Source organism: Bufo gargarizans, chromosome 4, assembly GCF_014858855.1.
Source record: "Bufo gargarizans isolate SCDJY-AF-19 chromosome 4, ASM1485885v1, whole genome shotgun sequence".
Taxonomy (NCBI): domain Eukaryota; kingdom Metazoa; phylum Chordata; class Amphibia; order Anura; family Bufonidae; genus Bufo; species Bufo gargarizans.
Genome location: NC_058083.1, coordinates 323,893,144 through 323,914,392, shown reverse-complemented (window position 1 = coordinate 323,914,392; position 21,249 = coordinate 323,893,144). Strand labels below are relative to the sequence as shown.

Here is a 21,249-nt window from a genome sequence, read left to right as displayed (position 1 = left end):
TGCGGAAACGGAAGCACGGATGCGGAAGTGCGGATCCGCAAATGTGGATGCGGACAGCACATTCCATCCCCATAGAGAATGAATGGGTCCGCACCCTTTCCGCAAAATTGCGGAAAGGATGCGGACCCATTTTGCGGACGTGTGAATGGAGCCTAAGGCTTGGTGGAGGGGGCATAGGCCACATATTTTCAAAGAAGGTTAAAAAGGGAAATCCGAATCTTGCAGAAAGCCTTCCCAGAATGGTTGGAGCTTATTTAACTAGAAAAGGGGACTGTATTAATGCCTGTGGAGTAGGCCCCCCCCCACTAGGCAGGGGCTATGTGAGGATCCTGGCCGTGACACCTGCCGCATGACCAAAGATCTCTTTGTAGCAGTGCAGCTATTCAACTGATTGGGGTCTCCGTGTGACTCACAAGTTACCACGACCCCAGAATTGCCCCAAAAAAGAAAAAAAAAGCTATTTCCGTCTGCCCTATAGAAATGAATAGGAGCGGTGGCCATGCAAGCGTGGGTACGCTGCCATTCACTACTGCAGGGAGAGTGCTTAGTGATTTCTGAATCCGGGGAAACCTGGGGTCCTCCAGCAATCACCTTCCCTACTCCGTTCTTGGTGTGGGTCCCACCCACCAGACAATGGGGGTATATCCTAGCAATATGCACCCATTGTCTCAGATGGGAATACATCGTCAAAGTGGTTGTGCCATAAACTACTTTTCAATCTGAAGTGTATTTTCCTCAAGTACTCTAATTCCCATTCCTGCTTGGATAGTTTTTTTTTTTTTTGTTTTGTTTTCAAATTTAGCTCATTTACAGTTTTCTCTTATCGCCCATACTTGAATCCTACTTCCCGGTTTATCATATGACTACTGTCCCATCATGCCTTAGAGCAGCGAGATGTGTCCTAACATAAGCAGATAATCTGACACCAACCTCACCACTTGTTCTTACCAATGAGGCTTCCTACGTCCGACATTTGAAAGCTCCGCTACAGGACGTAACCAATAGCAACTGAAAATCAAAACTGATTTGCCACAGGGTCCAATCGTAGGCTAATAATTTTTGAATAAGGCAGATTTGATAAATGGTGGTATTTGGGGAAAGCAATATAACAGTGATATCTGTTGGGCGGGATACATTTATATTAGCGGCGCAACCCTTTTAACTGCTGATTTTTTTATTTATTTATCTAATATATAAAGCTGAGTGTGTGTGTGTGTGTGTGTGTGTGTGTGTGTGTGTTTATGTCCGCTAAAGGAATCTGCACTGTTGCATTTACAATCGCGAAATTTGGTACATCAGGTGTCCAGGAAGATTTTAGACCAGGTCTCAGCTCTCTAGGACATACCGTTCCTGAGATATTCCCCAAAAAATGCATTAGCCAATAGAAGTTTGGTCACATGACCATTATCAGCCAATAGAAGCTTGCAGGTCCTTCAGCCTCTACATACACAGTTTTACTCAAGGTTTCCATTACATCCCAGACATTTATCTTCACTGCTGTAGGAGAGCTTTAAAGGAAATCTGGCACCAGGATAATCGCTATTGAAGTAAAGCCATAGCCTAATAGCCCTTAGTACCTTATTTCCCGATGTGCCTTTGTTCCAGCAATAGATGTTTTTATCCTCTGAAAATCCAGTTTATTTCGTATGCAAATGAGCCAGTAAGGTGCCCAGAGGGGCATCACTCTTGCAGGAAGGAGCACAGACACACCCCCTGCCACAATGTGTCAACCCTCAAAAGACTTAAAACCCCGCCCCCTGCCACAATGTGTCCACCCGATCTGGTTAGGCCACGCCCCCTACAACTTCTTAGCTGACTGAGATTGAAAAAATGAAGGTAAAAATAAACTTCTAGGTCCCGCTAAGCCACGCCCTGATCTCATTAGGCCACGCCCCTCCACTCCTGAGCCAACAGGAATTGAATAAATGAAGCTACAAATGAACTTCTGTCAGTTGCAGGGGTGGGAGGGAGGGTGACTTTCTCCCTGCAGCTCATACTCGGATAGATCCGGAAAAGGCCACTGTTAAAGGGGGGGGGGGGGCCCTGTGTAGGTCACTGTGAAGGAGGAGGTATGCTGTGAAAGTCACTGTTAAAGGGAAAGGCTGCTATAAAGGTCAAAAGTAAGTGGGTGGGCTGCTGTAGAGGTCCAATTTTAAGGGACAGGGCACTGAGGGGGGAGGGGGGGTCAGTGTTAAGGGGCGGGGTGCTGTAGATGTCACTGTTATAGTGGATAGTGTTGATATCTTTTACTGACACCCACACAAACATTAAATGAAATAGATGAAATCTACCCGAGCGAAGCCGGTCCTTCAGCTAGTGTACTATAAGTACCTTATTGTAACAGAACAGCACTCCATGTAAGTAAATATCCATGCATGCTATCATTTCCTCTGTACATTGGTGCCACAGTATGTTTTACCCCTTCCGTTTATGACTAGCAGTCATCTGTACCGCTTAGTGTAGACATGCATCTTGCTGTAATTCTGCATCCTGATAGTGTACTATTAGCATTGCAGGTTGCTGTGTGTTTAGCCTTATTATGCAAGCATCTCCTACCGCCTCACATGGGAGAGAAGGCACAGCCCATTGACAGCTCAGTCATGCTGGTGGGAAGCTCAGGAGGTGCAGGCATTCCGGCAGGCTCCAGCTGAAGAGGCAGCATTACGCAGCTCTCCTTTGATTAGGCGATGTCACAGTTGTCAGGGTAACTGTGAGCGGCGGCGGATCAGATTTTCTCCTCCTGTGCTGTGTACTGAATATTTTAGTGTGCTGGAGCCGGCACAAGGCTTAGGGGAAGGTGCATTAAGTCTGGCCGGATTCCAGGAAGGAGACCAGGCTTGTGAGGTGACACCAGGAAAGGACCTTCTCACTGGCTTCTCTATTCTAGTGGATATTGGCCCATGGTGGGGCCACTGACTAGCCTATAGAGGAGCTGGCTGCTCCATTTACTCTTCTTGTGGAACTGCGGCAGGACAGGGGAATACATGCTGATATTTCTAAAATCCGAGAAAAAAAAACCTGCGGCAGGCAATATGCCAGGATCTGCTACAACCACTCGGCAGGATTGGGTGAAGAAAAGTGGCACCAGGCCTACAGCTCCTGTACTCTTCACTATTAATGAAGAAGATGAGCAGCAAAAAAATGGCAACAGCAAGAAGGCAAAAGGTAAGCATTGTGTTTGTGCTTGCAGGGTCAATGCAGATGTTGCCACCGCTTCCATGTACCTAGCTGGTAGGTCCTCTAGAAATGAATGCTGAGGATATGTTACTGTTATATGATGGTCCTTGATGGGTGCATCTTTACACGGATGCTACGTCTACTCCATGACCTTCTGCTCGTCCCCTATAGACTGTGGTTAATACATGCTGTATGGTGAAGGACCCCAGTCTGTGACAGATGTGCTCAGCGCAGTGACATTTCAGTGTAGCTGCACATTTCTCTGCAGGGCCTGCTTAGGACCCAGTATGCGGAGAGCTGTAGGTCTTTACAAGTAACAGGGCCCTCCCTTATGCAGAGATCTAAGCTGGTACGCCTTGTGATAGGGTAGTGTGCCGCAGCAAACTCTCCTGGCAGTGTAGTGGTGGTATGGTGTGGGTGTGAAAGGTCCTGAGTCGTGCAAGCCGAATGTTTCCACTCCACCTCCTCCACAACAGCTGAGGAGTGTCAAGGGTGTCGCTGACATCTTTACATTAAGATTATCCATTATTAACCTGTCCCATAGTGATTAGCGCTGCCAACTAATAAACTGTGCAGGGCGGACTCTATAAATAGATTAAAAGGGCATTTCTCTGCAAGCCTGTTCCACAGGGTATTAGAGTGCCTGGAATAATACAGAATATGCTGGTATAATATGACTGAAATGGACATTATACTGCTTCACTGCAACCGCCATAGTTCTGTTCTGTCTTCGGACCAGAATCCAGGTTGTATTCGGAAATGTGCCAAACCCTGATGGAATATTGAAAAGTAGACATTGTATGTGGTCGGGGCCGCTCCAAGGATTTTTGCCAACACAAGCGAAGCTAAATTTTGGCGGATCCGAAATACACAAGCACCGTACCGTGTGCATTCCGCATCACGGATGCAGCCCCATTCACTTCAATGGGTCCGCAAATCCGGAGATGTGGAATGGTGCGGAACGGAGGCACGGAACCCTATGGGAGCACTACAGAGTGCTTCCGTGGGGTTTCGTCCCGTACTTCCGTTCTGCAAAAAGATAGAACATGTCCTATCTTTTTGCGGAACGGCCGCATCGCAGACCCATTCAATTGAATGGGTCCACGATCTGCTACGGCTGCCCCACGGTGGGTGTTTGTGCAGGAGGCGTTAGCCTGTGTCTCAGGCCCTGTCAGTATTCCGCTGACTGGCTCTTGTCTTGGACTAGGGCCCCCTTAACTACTTGAGCCAGAAACACATGCTTACTCAGCCGCAGGCAGCAGCAACAAGCTGCAAGATTGATGATGGGAGTCCTTGCTGTGACGTCAAGAAGGCAGGTCCCTGGTGAAAGAGGATACTTTCAGGCCTGCCTCTGTGCCTAGTAGTCATCTAATAAACTGGGTAGTTTGTTAAATAATGTAGCCAGTTTTTTTTATATGGATGCATAGCCTGGTGGAGGTTATGTACACTACTATATGTCTGTAGTGCAGTCAGTATACTGTGCCATGTGCCACTTGTGCAGGGGGTGAGGACTAGAGGCCCACCGATGGATTCACCTGCCCCATTGTGGGCTGGTCCTAGCTGTTACTCTGTCCCAATCTCCTTGATAGCAGTCTTCACCTTCAGAGTCAATTAGTATTTTTATAGAAAAAATTTAAATGGCCAAATACAAGATATAGAAATCGGATAGAGAAGCAGTTTTACATTTCATTATCATCTGTTATTACCTGAAAAATCAAGCTGCTTGAAGATGGGATGTTCTTCCACCTTCCAAAATGTTCCAGACCTATAACCCCCTGAAAGTAAAGGTCTTGAGCTTTCTTTCCAAAGTGATACCCTGAGCAATTGTATAATCTGTTAGATTACTGAGGGGTCCATAAAAGGGGCTATGACAATGATGTGGCCCTTGGCACCATACGGTGCAGTCACTGAGTATGTCAGGCTGGGCTCAGGTAGGATCACCATTGTCTTGAATGTCCATGATTTTTTATTTCAACATAGGGGTTGTGGGATAAATGCCTGCCTAATACCACTGCCACCACTTATTTCCAGGAAAATATACCGTAACAGACGGATAATAATTATCATAATTGTGCTTTAACTAAGTTTCTTCTCCCATGTCTGACATCGGTGGAGCATATAATCATAAGGTTTTTATATGACCATTTTTGTTATTGAAGTAGCAAGTAGAAGACACTTCCAAGTTCTTTCCATATATAAAATAAAAGTTTTGGAGACATTTTAACTAGGGATGAGCGAATCGACTTCAGATGAAACATCCGAAGTCGATTCGCATAAAACTTAGTTCTAATACTGTACATGAGCCGAAGTTATTGCTTTGCAAAGTCTCGCAAGACTTCGGGTAATAACTTCATAAATGAATTTATACTGGAAAAAACATTTCCCGAACTCGGGTTCGGTTCCAAGTGGTAGCTCAGGAAATGTTTTGTTACAGTACAAATTAATTTGTGAAGCTGTTATTCGCTCATCCCCAATTTTAACATTAAAAACATATGAAACATCATGTTAATTACAACCTTTGGCCACCCATGGAAATCTTTTATGCACCAGGATGACTGCATGATACTTAAGTGTATTCTCAACCAGATCGAAGGCTTAACGGTATGATGAAACTACCGCAAATCCACCAGCAATAACGAGAGCGAGGCTATTAGCGCCAGGGGCGTTGTTAGGTCAAAACATTCGGGGATGTTTTGTCCAGTGCCCCGAATGTTTATGCTGGTGGGATTTTTTTTATTAGTCTTATTCCTAGCCTTCTGGGCAATCCCACAGTCATCCCCCAACCCCCCTTGCACTTGTTCCGCTACTTGCAGGCTGCGCGGGCATGAGTTCAAAACTTCAGTCACTTCGGTCCGCAATTCTGTTCTGCAGCGCATGATCCTGCGAGACCCGCCATGGGAGGTCATGCGTTTTGCGGGATGATGCGCCGCAGAACAGAATTGCGGAGTCCTGAACTCATACCCGCGCAGCCTGCAAGTAGCGGAACAAGTGCAAGGGGGGTTGATGTGTTCAAACTTCTGTGATTAGTTTATAGTTGCAGGGTTTTCTTAATTTTTAATTAGGCTGACCATAGGATAGGATGATCTGTGGGGTTGCCCAGATGGCTAGGACCTTCAATGTAGTTATTAACTCCTTTCAGCAGTCCCCTATTCACTAAAGGGGGACTGCTAAAAGGGGTTAATAACTACTGTAAAGGCCCCCCCACCCGGTGGTGATGAGGGCGTGGCTTCATGAGGTGGGGGCGTGGGTTTATGCCCCGGAAGTCTTCAGACCCTGGCAACGCCCCTGATTAGCCGGATACCATAAATAGCAAAAAGCCCTCCCACGTTTTGGCTGAGGAGAGTGAGAGATAAGATTTAGTGTGTTATTTGTGTTACTGTTAACATTTCTCTCTATCAAATTGCTGGTTTAATTATGTGAAAATGCAGATGTATTGATTTATGGATAATTCCTATTGTTGTGGTGAGTGGATGATGATTCCTATGGTTACTGCAGCTACTTGTTCTCCAAACAATATTAGCCGTCTAAAACGCTGGTCTTAATAAGCCCTTTAGTGGGCGGTGGATCCGCTGAAGTTATGTAGAGGCGCCGGCCTACATAACTTCAGCATATCCACCGCTGGTCTAAATATAATACAGATTCATAGCAGGCTTAAATTTAGACCATTTCCCATGCCTAAAACAGGCGTAGAAAATGATGCACGAGACGGGTCTACTGACCTGTCCCATTCCCCACCCATGCTACGCCCACTTCTTTAGAGCTGGCGTGAGCCGGTAAAAGTCAGATTGCGGCACAAATAAGCTTTGCGCTGCAGTCTGTGCCAAAAATACGCCTAATATAGGTGTATTTCTGATAGTAGATGACCCCCCTATAGCCACAGTAATACTTCGTGTCACCGTCACTTGAGACTTTACAGCATTGCTGTGTAACCATTGTAGTAGCCATAGATACTGAAGCAGATATGCAAAAAACAGGGAAAGGATTTTGCATGAAGTAGAAGAAATTTAGTTCCTCTTTAGGCAACTGTAATTATATCTGATACAACCAGGCAATTAAAACCTGCTTTTTGTTTTGTTTAGATTTTTTGCTACTATATGGTAATTTCACATTGACCATTGTAGTAAGCATGTGACCATCTATAGAAAAGGAACAATAAGGGATTGCTAGAATGAGTCACTTTCATCTTGCATTTTTTTTGTCATCTGGTTTTATTGGGTATTTTTCCCGTAGAGGAATCGGAGGAAGAAGTAATGCAAACATGGCTAATATATTCATAATGTAGGTCTAGGGCTGCATAGACTACAAATAGCAGTATGGTTTTAGCTCCGTACTAATTCCCAGGCTTACTCTTTCCATCTGTTCTATTGCTACTTTTGCCAATGGGAAACTGCTCAGTGCTTATTGAAATTAATAAATACCATAGGGGTCATTGCGGAGGAAATACACATTGAAATGCTACATCTGATTGGGAGGTTATAAGAAAGGTCCTGGTCAGTTGGCTTCTAGCAGGACAATAAAGCAGAACACTACAAGGCTGCAAAGGCCATGTCTGCTTGGACATCTAAATCTCCAAATTGGACGCAGTTTGGAATTGTAACGATCCCTTCTTTAAGGGTTAATGGGATTTGTACTAGCCTGAAACATGTCTGATTATAAGCAGTACCTTTATCTAAACTAACTAAGCTACAACGAACTACCGGTACTAAGTTACAAGCTACTCCTTTGATGACAGTGCTGCAGAAAAGATTCTAAGGTTACATTTACTGTACGTTGTACAATGTATAAAGAAGAACCCTCACAAAAAAATGTTAGTTAGGCTACATGCACACAAATGTATTTTGTTTCCGTGTCCGTTGGCAGATGGCATATGGTCATGTGCATGTAGCCTTAGGCTGAGTTCACACTTCAGTGTTTTGGTCAGCTATTTCCCTCAGTTAGGCCTCATGCATACGACCATATGTATTTTGCAGTCCGCAAAAGACAGATCCACGAAAAATACGGATGACATCCGCGTGCATTCTGTATTTTGTTGAACGGAACAGCTGGCCCCTAATAGAACAGTCCTATCCTTGTCCGTAATGCAGACAATAATAGGACGTGTTCTATTTTTTTGCAGAATGGAAATACAGACATATGGAAACGGAATGCACACTGAGTAACTTCCGTGTTTTTTTTTTTTTTTGTTTTTTTTTTTGCGGACCCATTGAAATGAATGGTTCCATATACGGCAAAGATTATAAGTTAGTGTTCACGAGGCCTTATTGTGAGCCAAAACCAGGTGCGGGTCAAAAACACAGGATAGGTGCAAATCAAATCATTCCACCTGATCTCTGAATAGGCTTGACTGCTGGTTTTAGCTCACAATAACTGATGGCAATAACTGACCAAATAACTGGAGTGTGAACTTGGACTTAGAAAGATGCACTGTATTGAAGTGATCGCCTTACCTTTGGCTGTAGTTGTTAGTTATACACTTTTATTCTGATCCTCAGCTGTGTCATGTGACTGATACTGACTCTTCTACTGATACAGCATCTTGTGTGTGGATAGGAAGTCTTTTTCTCTGTCCACACCTATGAGCTTGACATTGAGGCTCTCAGAGATAAATAGACAACTGACTTCCTCTCCACACAGAAGATGCTGTGTCAGTAGAAGAGTCAGTCACATGACACAGCTGAGGATCAGAAAGGAGGTTATAACTCACAAATTCAGTCAGCCATATGATTACCTCGATTACAGTTTACATTGTGTACCTTTCTGATGGGACAGAGGAATACATTTTTGTGGGAGATTTTGTTTAAGGTGTTTTGTTTAAGGTGGTGGAAGCGCAATCTTTACCCCAATTTAGGTCCATATCTGGACATGTACACGGAATAATCCTTCCTCCACTGCAGTAGAAAACCATGAATGATAAACCACACCCCTTGGATTGGCCCCGCCTTTCAGCCTCTGAACAAGGAAGGGATGAGGGGTATATGAACGTCTGCAACTTCTTGTCATTACATGTTCTAGGAGTGGCAGGAATCTGTCACGCTGACGCGCAACCATTGCAGATAGTTTCTTCTTAGTTTTCTTTTAGTAGTTTAATAGTTAAAATACAACTACTAAAACAATATATTTGTAACCTGTTCTAGTACATGAGGAACTGCACTGGTTGTTCCAACATGACCTTTTTTTTCTCTCAAACCTTTTACTTTGGGATATGTTGACACATTGGATATTTGCCACATTTTATTTATACAAGCGATATCAGAAAATTTCTCAACGTTTTATATTGAGTATGTTTATTTTTTTACATCAGAATTCCCCTTCAAATTCAGATACTGCTGTAGTGTATGGGTACAGTACTCTGTAGCTGAGAAGATATGGTCACTGTTTTTAGTAAACGAGTAGAAGGACCTAGTTTCGCTCGGGTATATTTCATTTATTTAATTTAATGTTTGTTTATTGGTGATAAAAGATAAGGACAGTATCCCCCATAACATTGACCTCTACAGCACCCCGCCCCTTAACACTGACCCCCCACAGTGCCCCGCCACTTTAAAATGGGACCTCCACAGCAGCCCATCCCCTTAACTTTGACCTTCACACCAGCCCGTCCCTTTAACAGTGAGTTTCGCAGCACCCCACTCCCTTGACAGTGACCTCCTCAGGGGCCCGCCACCTTAACAGTGACCTCCACAGTACTCTGCCGCCTTAACAGTGACCTCCACAGCAGTTGCTCTTTTAACAGTGACCTCCACAGCGCCCTGCCCCTTTAATGCTAGGGCTACACGACGACATGTGTCGTGCGACATTTTGTCTCAACAATTTTTATAATGATAGTCTATGGTGTCGCACTGCAACATGTGACATACTGCAACACAACAGTTGCAAAAAATCAATTAAGAGGGATTATTTTGCGACAGTCGCAGCATGTCACATGTTGCAGTACGACACCATAGACCAGGGCTGGCCAACCTGTGGCTCTCCAGCTGTTGTAAAACTACAATTCCCACAATGCCCTGCTGTAGGCTGACAGCTGTAGGCAGTCTTTGCATGCTGGGAGTTGTAGTTTTGCAACATCTGGAGAGCCGCAGGTTGGCCATCCCTGCCATAGACTATCATAAAAATTGTTGTGCAACATTGGTGCAACATCAGTGTCGCACAACACCTATAGCAGTGTAGTTGTGCCCTATATGTCATGCTGCACATGTCGTCATGTAGCCCTAGTCTAAAGCTGACCTACAGCAGTGAAGAAAAATAGCTGGGTTGTAATGGAAACCTGGAGTAAAACTGTGTGTATGTGGAGACTAAGAGCCTGCGAGCTTCTATTGACTGATAAGGGACCTGTGACCATGTGTATGGCAGTTGGGATATGAGTGAAAGACTTTCAGGCTTGTATTGGCTAATGCAGGTTATTTTTGGGGGAAGATCTCAGGTATGGTACGTCCTAGAGAGCTGAGACCCCACAAGATTTCTTTCCAGGTAACAACGGAACATACATACATACGTCCTTCCTTATATATATTTGGAACCGTGCCCTTCAACGTTTGGCAAGCTTGTTGCCCAGGGTATACATACCATAAATGCTGCCCATACAGTTGCTATGTGCTCGTGCAGAAAGAAAGGGGGGCCATCTGGGATTGGTCCCTTCCTCTTTTCTACTGGGTGGCAACGTTTTGTACAGTATTGCTCTCTCTAGAAGAAGGGTAAGGAATTGGCCCAATGGTTATGAGGCGGATAAAGAGAACCAAAAACTTAAGACTTCTAACCTGCATAACAGAACAAAGCACCAAAATGAGGGCCCGTTTAAGCTTTGCTTGTGGCTTACTACACACAAGTAGAGGACCTGCATATAATTGAGTAAAATGGTAGTGCCGTTATTGGTAGCCTATTACTGTGTTAACCCCCAATGGTAAACATGGATTCCATTTGATAAATTTAGGGAGTTTGTGTATAACACATCTTCATTCAATAATTCCCTCTTCGATGTCATCTAATTTAGTATTTATACCATACTTTTCCTGTATTGTGTTTCTTTATTGAAGTAATAGGCGTTTTAGGCGTTCAGATGGTTTGTAAGACTTTACTATAGCTTGTTTTGTGGCTTTTGACTCATGAGTGTCTATTAGTAGTGTTGGGCAAACTTGTGTTTTTAAGTTCGGTGTCCAAAGTTCGGGTTATAGTCCATGGTAATAGAATCCATAACTGGATTCTTCGATAACCCGAACTCTGGACGCCGAGCTTAAAGGGAACCTGTCATCGGGATTTTGTGTATAGAGCTGAGGACATGGGTTGCTAGATGGCCGCTACCACATCCGCAATACCCAGTCCCTATAGCTCTGTGTGCTTTTATTGTGTAAAAAAACTGATTTGATACATATGCAAATTAACCTGAGATGAGTACTGTCCCTGACTCACTCATGTACAGGACACATCTCAAGGTAATTTGCATATGTATCAAGTCGTTTTTTTTACACAATAAAAGCACACAGAGCTATGGGGACTGGGTATTGCGGATGTGCTAGTGGTCATCTCGCAACCCATGTCCTCAGCTCTATACACAAAATCCCGGTGACAGGTTCCCTTTAAAACACAAGTTCGCTCAACACTATCTATTATCTTTATAATGCAAACCAAAACATTTGCTTCTTTGTCTTGTATAGGATTTAGCTGTAAATGTATGTATATTTGTTTTGTGTATTTTTGCATTTGCTTGTTTGGTGTAATTACTGAGGAGTATTCTATTTTTCAATCACATTGAAAGTTTTTGAGGCATCTCTAGTTTTGACTATACTATTACGAATATGAAAGTTTACATGCAGGGACTGTAAGTGCAGTGAAGACAGCCCAGAGCCCACAGAGTCAGAGAGTCAGAATCGAGTGGCTGGTCACAGGTTGCGCTCGGTGGGTGGCGAAAAAAATAAAATATAAAAAATAAAAGTGGGCAACCCATTTAAGGATCCATGAAATACGCTCTTATGTAAGCCACTCGATAATCTATGTTGTCATTGCACCTAAATGGGAGGTTTTTCAGGGTCTCCTCTGGTTGTACTTCTGGAAAAGGTATTTTGCATTCCATGTGACACCCAGGTAACACGCCTATGGAGAAGATGCAAGGTATGCAAGTTGCGTGTTTGTAATATTTGCAAAACTTATCCGATTGCCATGAAGGCTGGACAGCTGAACATGTTACATGTGAGAAATAGAAATGATAGACCTGCTCCAGTTTGAGCATCTTCATAACCAGTGTGTTTGTATCAGTGGTAGTAATAGGCTCACTTACAGTGGTAAATGTACAATATGTTCTTTCCTTTGTATATGATGCTAAATAGGAAACTATATAAAAAACTTTAAATAATGCTGTAACTACATGCCATTATGTATCTTGTACTAGTGCTTAATTCTTTTTTAGCCCTGAACCGCACAGCTTGGTTGATATAAATGTGTTTGTCTCATCAAGCAGACTTCTTCACCTGCTGCAGGAAGTGTCCCCAAAGCAGAGGACGCTCTTGTTGCCACTTGATTAACAGGGCTGGACATCTGGCCCAGCACCACTGCTCTGAGTAACCGTGCAAGTGCAGAGACTTTGCTTCCTTTGTTGGAGCTGTGGACTGTTCGTGCACTGCTACCTGGAAATGTAGCAGCGCACATGAAGTAGCTGCTCCAGTAGTAGTAGAAGTAGAAGCAGAATCTTTGCGCTTGCACAGCTACTTGGAGCAGCGGCCTCAGGCGAAAGATTGTCGGGGCCGGCCAAGATGTCCGGCCCTGTCGTCCTCAGCTTCAGGGACACCCCATCGCAGATGCAGAACTCTGCTTGATGTGGCTACTCAATTCGCTCATCTCTAGCTGATATCAATGACTAGTTTATTGATAGACACGCCGAACAGCCTAGCAGACTACACTTCCCAGAATGCAAATCACCAGATAAGAGGTGCCAGCTCTGAAGCCTACAGAATTTCAGGATATAACTTGTGAAAATTAGCTTTGATTGAAGTAAGGGATGTTAGGCTTCATTTATTCATCCAGAAATAGCAGTTAGAGGTATTCCAGGGAGTGAAATGTATGGCACAGTTCTGACCAGTAGGACCCCACTGGTTGGGAGAACAGGGGCCCTGTGTCTGCCATGTGGTGGGAGGAGACTGTAGGCCTCCATAGGAGTCTATGAAGAGTGATGGAAGTCATTCTATGATTGATGTGACACTCTTCCATCTTCTGTTTATATAGCCATTTTACATATTTGACTAGAGGACGGCTTTCATTGTAGCTCCGATTTCCTCAGCCACATAATCCTGTCCGTTGGCAGGATGTTTGATGATCCAGACCGGATAATCTCTTTTTGGAAGCTATAGGTTTGTTTTCTTTGGTGATCCTAGTGTCAGAATTGTGAATAACACTCGAGTACACGTTACACGAGTCATAGTCTATTCTTGTATGTTTTCTTTTGATTATTACTCGGCCAAAAAGTAAAATTTTTAGTGGCTTGAAATGACTAGCAGCTTATTAGTCAATGATTTTCTATTAGAAAACCATAGGTATGAAAGATTCCCCTTTTCATCTGGATTCCATGTCCGTACAGTCTAGAATGCATTCTCCTCCATTAATGGTTTTTGCACTTCTTATTACAGATTTATTCAGTTCTTGAGCACCCGGCATATGTTTCTGAGTCCCCATAGTCACAGACCCCCCCTAACCAAGCCAGTGTTTTTCCAGCACGAAGCGGGATGTCTCTGAATGTCACAGCCAGATCTTTGTCCTTCATCAGCTCTGCAGTGAATATTGTGTAGTTAAATCATTAGATCATACTCCAGTAACATTTTACAAAGACCTAGTAGGCATTTCCAACTAAATGGCTGCTGACGTGTTATTCCAGAAGGCTCTTTGGCCTGCCGTTACAGATGTAGCATTGCTTAGTAATGATATTGTAGCTACAATGCATTGTCTCATTCACATTATGATGTTCCACAATTTCATCCTCTTTTTTGGAGGCTCCTATCAGACTGTTCATCAGGGCTACCCAGTTCAATAATAGAATGGTGGAAATGCTGGTGAGAGGGAGCTGGGAGAATGTAATTCTGCAGACCATTGCTTATTCGTATTTTGTTGGGGGGATTTGAAAAGTCCACTTTTCGACTCCTCAGCATAACATTATCTCAAAAGGTTTGGGGGGCATTTAAGATTTTTGGGGGGATTGGAAAAAATTAGGCTAAGGGACTGAAGACCCATTACTTGCTTGACAAATCCACAGTTGCTGTGGTGGTCCCCTCTGGACTTGTTTGATTTTGCTGCAGCGGTGAGGTGCCATACACCCACATGACCGCTGCAGACAATTACTGGCTTTGGTGGTGATGCTGGCTTGCATGGCATTGGTCAGGACAACTGTGGATGTATGACCCATCAACACTGCTTCATATTCATCTGGCGCCTCACTGATGACAACAGATGTTAAATAGTGCCAGGCAGAAAAACGCTACATGCTAGGCTTTCCTGTTGGGCCCCATCAGTGTATAGGCGTTAGATCTGTGCACTGAAGTGCAGTACATATATCCGTTGTGTCTGGCTCCCTGACTAAAACAACTGGCTGAGCGAATGTGATGTATGTAAAGTGAGCCTTAATATGACTTCCTAGGCTGATCATCCATGCACTCTTAGAGGAATTTTGGCTGACCAGCCACCGTTATTCCAAGTTTTCTCCATTTGGAGATAATGGCTCTCGCCAGGGGAAGTGGTTTTGAAAACCTGTCGCACTCCCTTCAAGAACTTTGTTTCTCATCACTTTAGGTATCTCTTTTGATCATAGCATATTGTGCTACTACATTTTAGACTTTAGTGGGCAGACCGGTGGCTCAGTGGTTAGCGCTGGTCCCTTGCAGTGCTGGGGTCCTGGGTTTGAATACAACCAAGATCACCATCTGCATGGAGCTTGTATGTCCTCCCACACTGCAAAGACATACTGATAGGGACCTTAGACTGTGAGCCCCATTGGAGAGAGCTTGATGCTAATGTCTGTAAAGCGCTGCGGAATATAGTAGCACTGTATGTATCAGTGGTACCCTGTAAGTCAAGTACATACAAGGGCAGCCTGGGAACTTAAAGTGACCCTGGGAAAAAAAACTAAAAGTGGCCCCATTTATTAGACCAGGGATCAGCAACCTCCGGCACTCCAGCTGTTCTGAAACTACAACTCCCAGAATCTTCTTTTCACTTCTATGGGAGTTATAAGAACAGCAAAGTAAGTGTGCATAATGTGAGTTGTAGTTTCACAGCAGCCGGAGTGCCGAAGGTTGCTGATCCCTGTCATAGACTGATCCAGAATGACGGAAGGTGGGGCAAGAGAAGTAGGCAGGGGCCAGTAGTACATTAGTGCAGTACAAAATACTGCCCCAGCAGAGCCAAATACCACAGTACTGCCACAGTATTTAACTGCATCACTGTCCTGAGGATGCCAGCCAAAGGCATAAGTACTTTAATGCTAAGAGACTGTGAGTTATATTACTGTACCGCGAATCCTGGCTATAGTTGGAAAACTGACAGTGCCCTGTGTTTGTTACCTACGGTCCGTGGTATGCCGGCCTGGATTCCTGTTCAGAGCAGGAGCGCACGGCGTCATTGGTTGCTATGACGCCGTGCGCTTCATGCCGCCGCTGCACTACAGTAATACAATATACGAGTGTAGTACTGTACAGCAGCAGCGGCATGAAGCGCACGGCGTCATAGCAACCAATGACGCCGTGCGCTCCTGCTCTGAACAGGAATCCAGGCCGGCATACCACGGACCACTCTCGGCTGCAGAACACGGCCGTGTGCATTCGGCCTTAGGAGGTGAAACTGTCAAGCATGTGTGCTGTACATGTTCTAACTACAAAATAACTGTTCCTTGATGAAGTTTGCTGTTCGTTACCAGCCTGTGTATTTATTACTGCCCCAATGCCGGAGTGCAGAGAGACGTCAGGCTGTTCCCTGACTGAGCAGCCTGCCAACTATACAAGTGCTAGTGTGAAACTAGCCTAAAGGGCTATTTTAGTTATTTCAAGTTATTCCCTATCCATGGGATAGGGGATTACAGTTAGATGAGTGGGGTCCTACTGCATGGATGACCGTGGATCATGAGAACGGGGGCCTTGTATCCCACAGGGTCCTCTGAAATGAACAGAGCAGCAGGTCAGACGTGCACTGCCGCTCTATTTATTTCTAGGGGACCTGCTGGAAATAGTGACGCACCTGTACTCTTATGTCCTGCAATCCTATAGAGATGAATGTAGCTGTAGGGCACATGTCCAACCTGCTGCTCTATTACTTTTTTGTGTGGCCCTGCAGGGTACTGGACCACTCATATATTGTGATCGCTAGGGGTTCCAGTGGTTGGATCCCCACTAATCTACTAGTTATCTCCTGTCCATAGGATAAGGGGTAAACTTGAAATGGTTGTCCCACAAAAAATATTCTACAGTTTTGAAACCAGCACCTGGATCTGAATACTTTTGTAATTGCATGTCATTAAACGTGAGTTATTCAATAAAATGTGTCTGTATAGAGCCACCTGCTGTTTTGTTTTTGTTACCCTTATTTATTTGTCCAGCTCACTGAGAGGGTCGCACATGCTCAGTTTCATCCTTCATCTGCACCATGAGCTGGGTTAGGGAGAGAGCTGCAGCAGAAAGGAAACTGTCCTTGTTGAGATGCAGCAGAAAGGACATTCCCTTTGAGCTGCCAGCTTGATATAAGTCTATCAGAGCAACTGGAGAAATGAATGGGGATATATCTGGATTCATGTGAGGTACAGGGCTGATTCTAGTTTTGTTAGAAAGATATTGGCCATGGGATAACTCATTTAAGTTGTTATATCTGAAAAAATGTTTGAGAAAATCTTGTTCATCATAATTATTCCCTAAATGGAAAATCTCCCTTGTCAGATTGGTAAGTCTGTGTACCACAAATGTATTCAGATGCATGGTACAACCTATTCATAGGCTTTTCCTTTGAAGATGTATTAAAAAAAGACTGACAGGTTTCTTCTACATACTTTAGTGTTACTGTTATTCTTTACTGTTCCTCAGTTAATGTTTTTCCTTGTGAACATTTTATTTTTACACTTTTCTCTATGTACATATTCATGGTAATAGCGGATGCCACATGCTAGTTTCACATCTGCGACATTGTGATCCGGCCGCCAATTCCTGCTGAGAATGCCGGGAATCGGCCGGACACAAACCGCAGCATGCAGCGCTTTCTGTTCGGCCAATTCTCAGCCTTTCGGAGAATTGTTGCGATGGGTTTGAAACTAGCTTTACCATGTGGCTTATTTTAATATCCCTAGTAGAATAAGTAGAATAAAGTAGAATAAGCTTGATTTATGTTGTGCTGTATACTTATCTTTATTATGTGGCACTTCTGCACTCCACTCCATGTTGGAGCCATTGTGAATGTGTATAACGCAAAAGAACTTAAGCTGACATGTCTGTAGACTTGGGGCTCGGTCTCGTCGAGCTATGACTTATCTATATGTTCTCTTGAGGAATTAGGCCATACTGGGAGTCAGCTGCCAATAACAGTGACCAGTTTGCTTTGGGCTTAGCATAAGATAAGCAGCTCAACACACTGACGCAGCGTTTCAGAGAAGGTGATCAGAGGAGCCCCTGTGCCCTCCCCTCACATCTAATCCCCTGATGCTTTGGAAGTGCAGGCTCCATTTTAGTCAAAAAGAATGGAGTGAGAACACGCTGATGCCTCGGTCTCCAAAATTGCTGTACCCAACCTTGACCTGTTCCTCCGGCAGGAGTGACCACTCAGGCATTGGATTACTTTGCTCTGTAATGTAGTTCTATGCAGCATACCCTTCATGAAATGTGGCCTTGTGGTTATGGACACCATTATTGGGGATACAAAATGACCTCTATCATGGAAAAGATAGGTAAGATGAATTTCCTGTGGTTTACTATGTTGTTTGATATGTCAACTTGTTGTATTTTAAGTAGACAGCAGGGAATTGATTATAGCCAGACGTGATTTACAGGATATGTCAGTGTAATTGGACATCTTGGTGGGGGGTGAACTGTAAGGGCATACCCTGTCCCCCGTTTTGCATTATAAAACACTATTATCAGTTGCTACACTGTTTAATACTATATTGAACTGTTTGATGTCGGTGTACCCACAGAGTCTGGGCACCCCTGCCATGTACAGTAGGAGCTGGTGATCCGTAGCCCCAACCATGAACGTAGCGAGGGTAGAAACATTCTGCTGCAGCATCTCTAGGTGTGGTTGGGGTTTGTCCACTTTGACGGGTGGGTGCACAAGAGACAGACCTACTGGGAGACTTAGTGGAAGTAAAGGCCTAACTATCCACTGAGCAGCTCGCCCGTGGGCTGAGTGAGAGAGGCCTGTTGGAACCACCATGTGAGGTCAGTGAGACAGTGGCTGTGTACTGGCTTGCTCTAAGTTCAACAGTTACTCAGGACCGCTCTCTGTTTAACACGGGTGTTGTCTCTGTGCACACTATATGCACGCAGCCGTTAGTGGTCAGGGGTGGTTCCAGGAATACGTAGGGGTGAAGTGGTTGCAAAGATCTCCAGAGGCACCAGGAACGTTGTTATGGACAAGAGGCAAATATTGCCTAGGTGGGGTATGCCAGACCATCTTAGACCTTTAAAGACACAAAGTTCAGGCAACAGCAGTCAGCCACCTTGGGTGCAACCTAATTCTTGGAGGATTAGTGGTGTGAGCACAATCTTCTAGGCCTCAGTAAAAGACTATTTTAAGGGGTTGTCCACAGATAACGTTTACAGATGTGCTGGAAACATATATATGAGCAGTAAATTAATATATTAATAGAAACTCGTCAGTGCTAAGAACCTGCTCTGGCAAGCATCACCACTGTGACAAGTGCAGTTAGAACACCAGCATAGAACATGGCCGCTGGTGGATTAAGAAGCCGGTCAATGCTGGGAAAAGCATAGAGCAGTACTTGGCTAGCAGATCCAGTGCTGCGTCTCCAGTTCTCCCAGCCAGGCGTATACCCAGCGATGACATCATGTCGACAGAATGTGACCACTGCAATCACTTTCCTCAGTGATTGGCTGTAACAGTCAGGTATTGTGGACGTGATGTCATCATTGCAGCAGGGTAAAGAGGGCCTGATCAGGAGATCCGGAGCAGCGGTGCTGGATCTGCAAGGCAAGTTCTGTTCTTTATTGCAGGCTATTTCCCAACGTTGTCAGTTTTTTTTTAAACATTTTTTTTAAATCGCATTCCAAGAGCTATAAGATTTTAGTTTTTTCATCAATGTACTTGTATGAGGTCTTATTTTTTGTAGGACACGTTCTAGTTTTTAATGCACCATTTTGGGTACATGTAATGATTGATTAAAGCAAGCCGTTTAGCTAAAACCCCCTATGTTTACGTCAGTAAAAGGCGTATTAGTGGTCACTAAGGGGTTAAATAACGGTTTACCTCTGGACAAAGTATCCATATCTGTACATAATTCCTCCAGTATCTTTTTTTCTACACAAATTCTACTACACTTGAGTTGTTGCTTTAGCCTACACTTCAAGCTGTACATTGCTACCTATTTGAAGGCACATTGATTTAACAGGGCTGGATTCAAATTAATACAAAGGTTATGGTTAGTTGGTTGCCTAGAAATCTAGTAATCCCTAGAGGCCTCTCGGTCAATCTCGGGCAAGCTTGAAATCCACTTTGCCTACGTGTATATTTTGAAGAGGACCTGTCACCACAACATGCAGTGCAATCTGCAGGCAGCATGTTAGTTTACTTTCACATCTGCGTTTTCCTTTCCGGTTTTTAGATCCTTTGCCGTATCTCAAAACCGAAAAAGGAAAACGCATCCGGCTGCATCTGTTCAGAACGGTTGCATTATATTGAAAATGCACAAGCCGGATCCGGCATCACATACCATTGACTTGCATGGTTTTTGATTCCGGATCTAGCATGTTCAGTTTCCCATGCCGTACACAAAAATGCTGCTTGCATGCGGCATGGGAACGCAACAGAATGGAATGCATTCTGGTGCACTCCGTTCTGGTTTGTTCTGTTTTATCTCCATTGACAATAAATGGGGACAAAACTGAAGCATATTCCTCCAATTTTGAGATCCTCTGCCGGATCTCAATAGCGGAAAGGGAAACACAGATGTGAAAGTAGCCTTATAGAGTAGGAGGAGCCAAGCAGATTTAAATATAGATTGTTGGGAATATATTCAGTAAAACATGTAATTTATACATTTATATCTCTACTTTTTCTTAACTTAAAACCACCCCATTGGGCAGTTACTAGTGACTGACAGCTATCTCTGTATACACACTTACACAGAGAAGGCTATCAATCTATAACACCTCCCCTGTTTACAACTATCAGTGACTGACAGCTATCTCTGTATGCACACTGTGACACAGAGAATGACATCAATCATTGAAGACCTCCCCCATGTAGAAATATCCATGACTGACAGTAATTTCTGCATACACACTTACACAGGGCATCAATCATTGAAAAGACAGGGTCCGTGTATAACTGAAGTCAGAAAAAGCAGAGATATAAATGTATAAATGGCAAGTTATACTGAATATTTTCCTACAAAACTATAAATCAATCTACTCGTTTTTTTCTGCTCTATGACATTCTGTCTGCAGATTGTGCTACATTTTATTGAATAACTCAGTGGTTATGCAAAATTTTAATTACATGCAATAAAAAAATGATTTGGATCCAGGTGCTGTTTTGAAAAATGTATAATATGTTTTGTGGCAGAACCCCTTTAAGGCAGTTTAGCACTCCAGATTATATAGATTTGTCTTTGTAACATATCTTTAGTCCAGGTGGCCAAATATTTGATTGCCAACATTGTGTATTAACCACCTGTGATGTCTGCCCCCTCATTCTGCTAATTCCAGAGCCACACACTATCAAACCCAATACCACACCACCCTGACCTACATGATGATGCTGATAGAGTAGGCCATATGCGCTGACGTTTAAGGGTTGCTTGGTGTTAGTAGTTCCTAGAAATTCAGAAAGATAAGAAGATCTGAGATGCAACAGCAGTGGCAAAGGAGCATCTTTGGGGGATCTGTA

The 21,249-nt window shown here is 43.9% G+C and overlaps 1 protein-coding gene across 4 annotated transcripts in view; it reads left to right on the top strand.

Moving 5' to 3' along the window:
• MAP7 (microtubule associated protein 7) overlaps nucleotides 1-21,249 on the top strand; it is a 145,060-nt gene that overhangs the window by 33,560 nt on the left and 90,251 nt on the right. For 3 of the 4 annotated variants that reach the window (XM_044290819.1, XM_044290818.1, XM_044290821.1), the window contains exon 1: nucleotides 2,621-3,165. The exons of the other annotated variant lie outside the window; for it this stretch is intronic. In XM_044290819.1, the coding sequence (XP_044146754.1) occupies nucleotides 2,985-3,165 (181 nt within the window). In that variant the 5' untranslated portion in view covers nucleotides 2,621-2,984. Of the gene's footprint in view, nucleotides 1-2,620; nucleotides 3,166-21,249 lie in introns of those variants that run through there. 4 annotated transcript variants of the gene reach the window in all.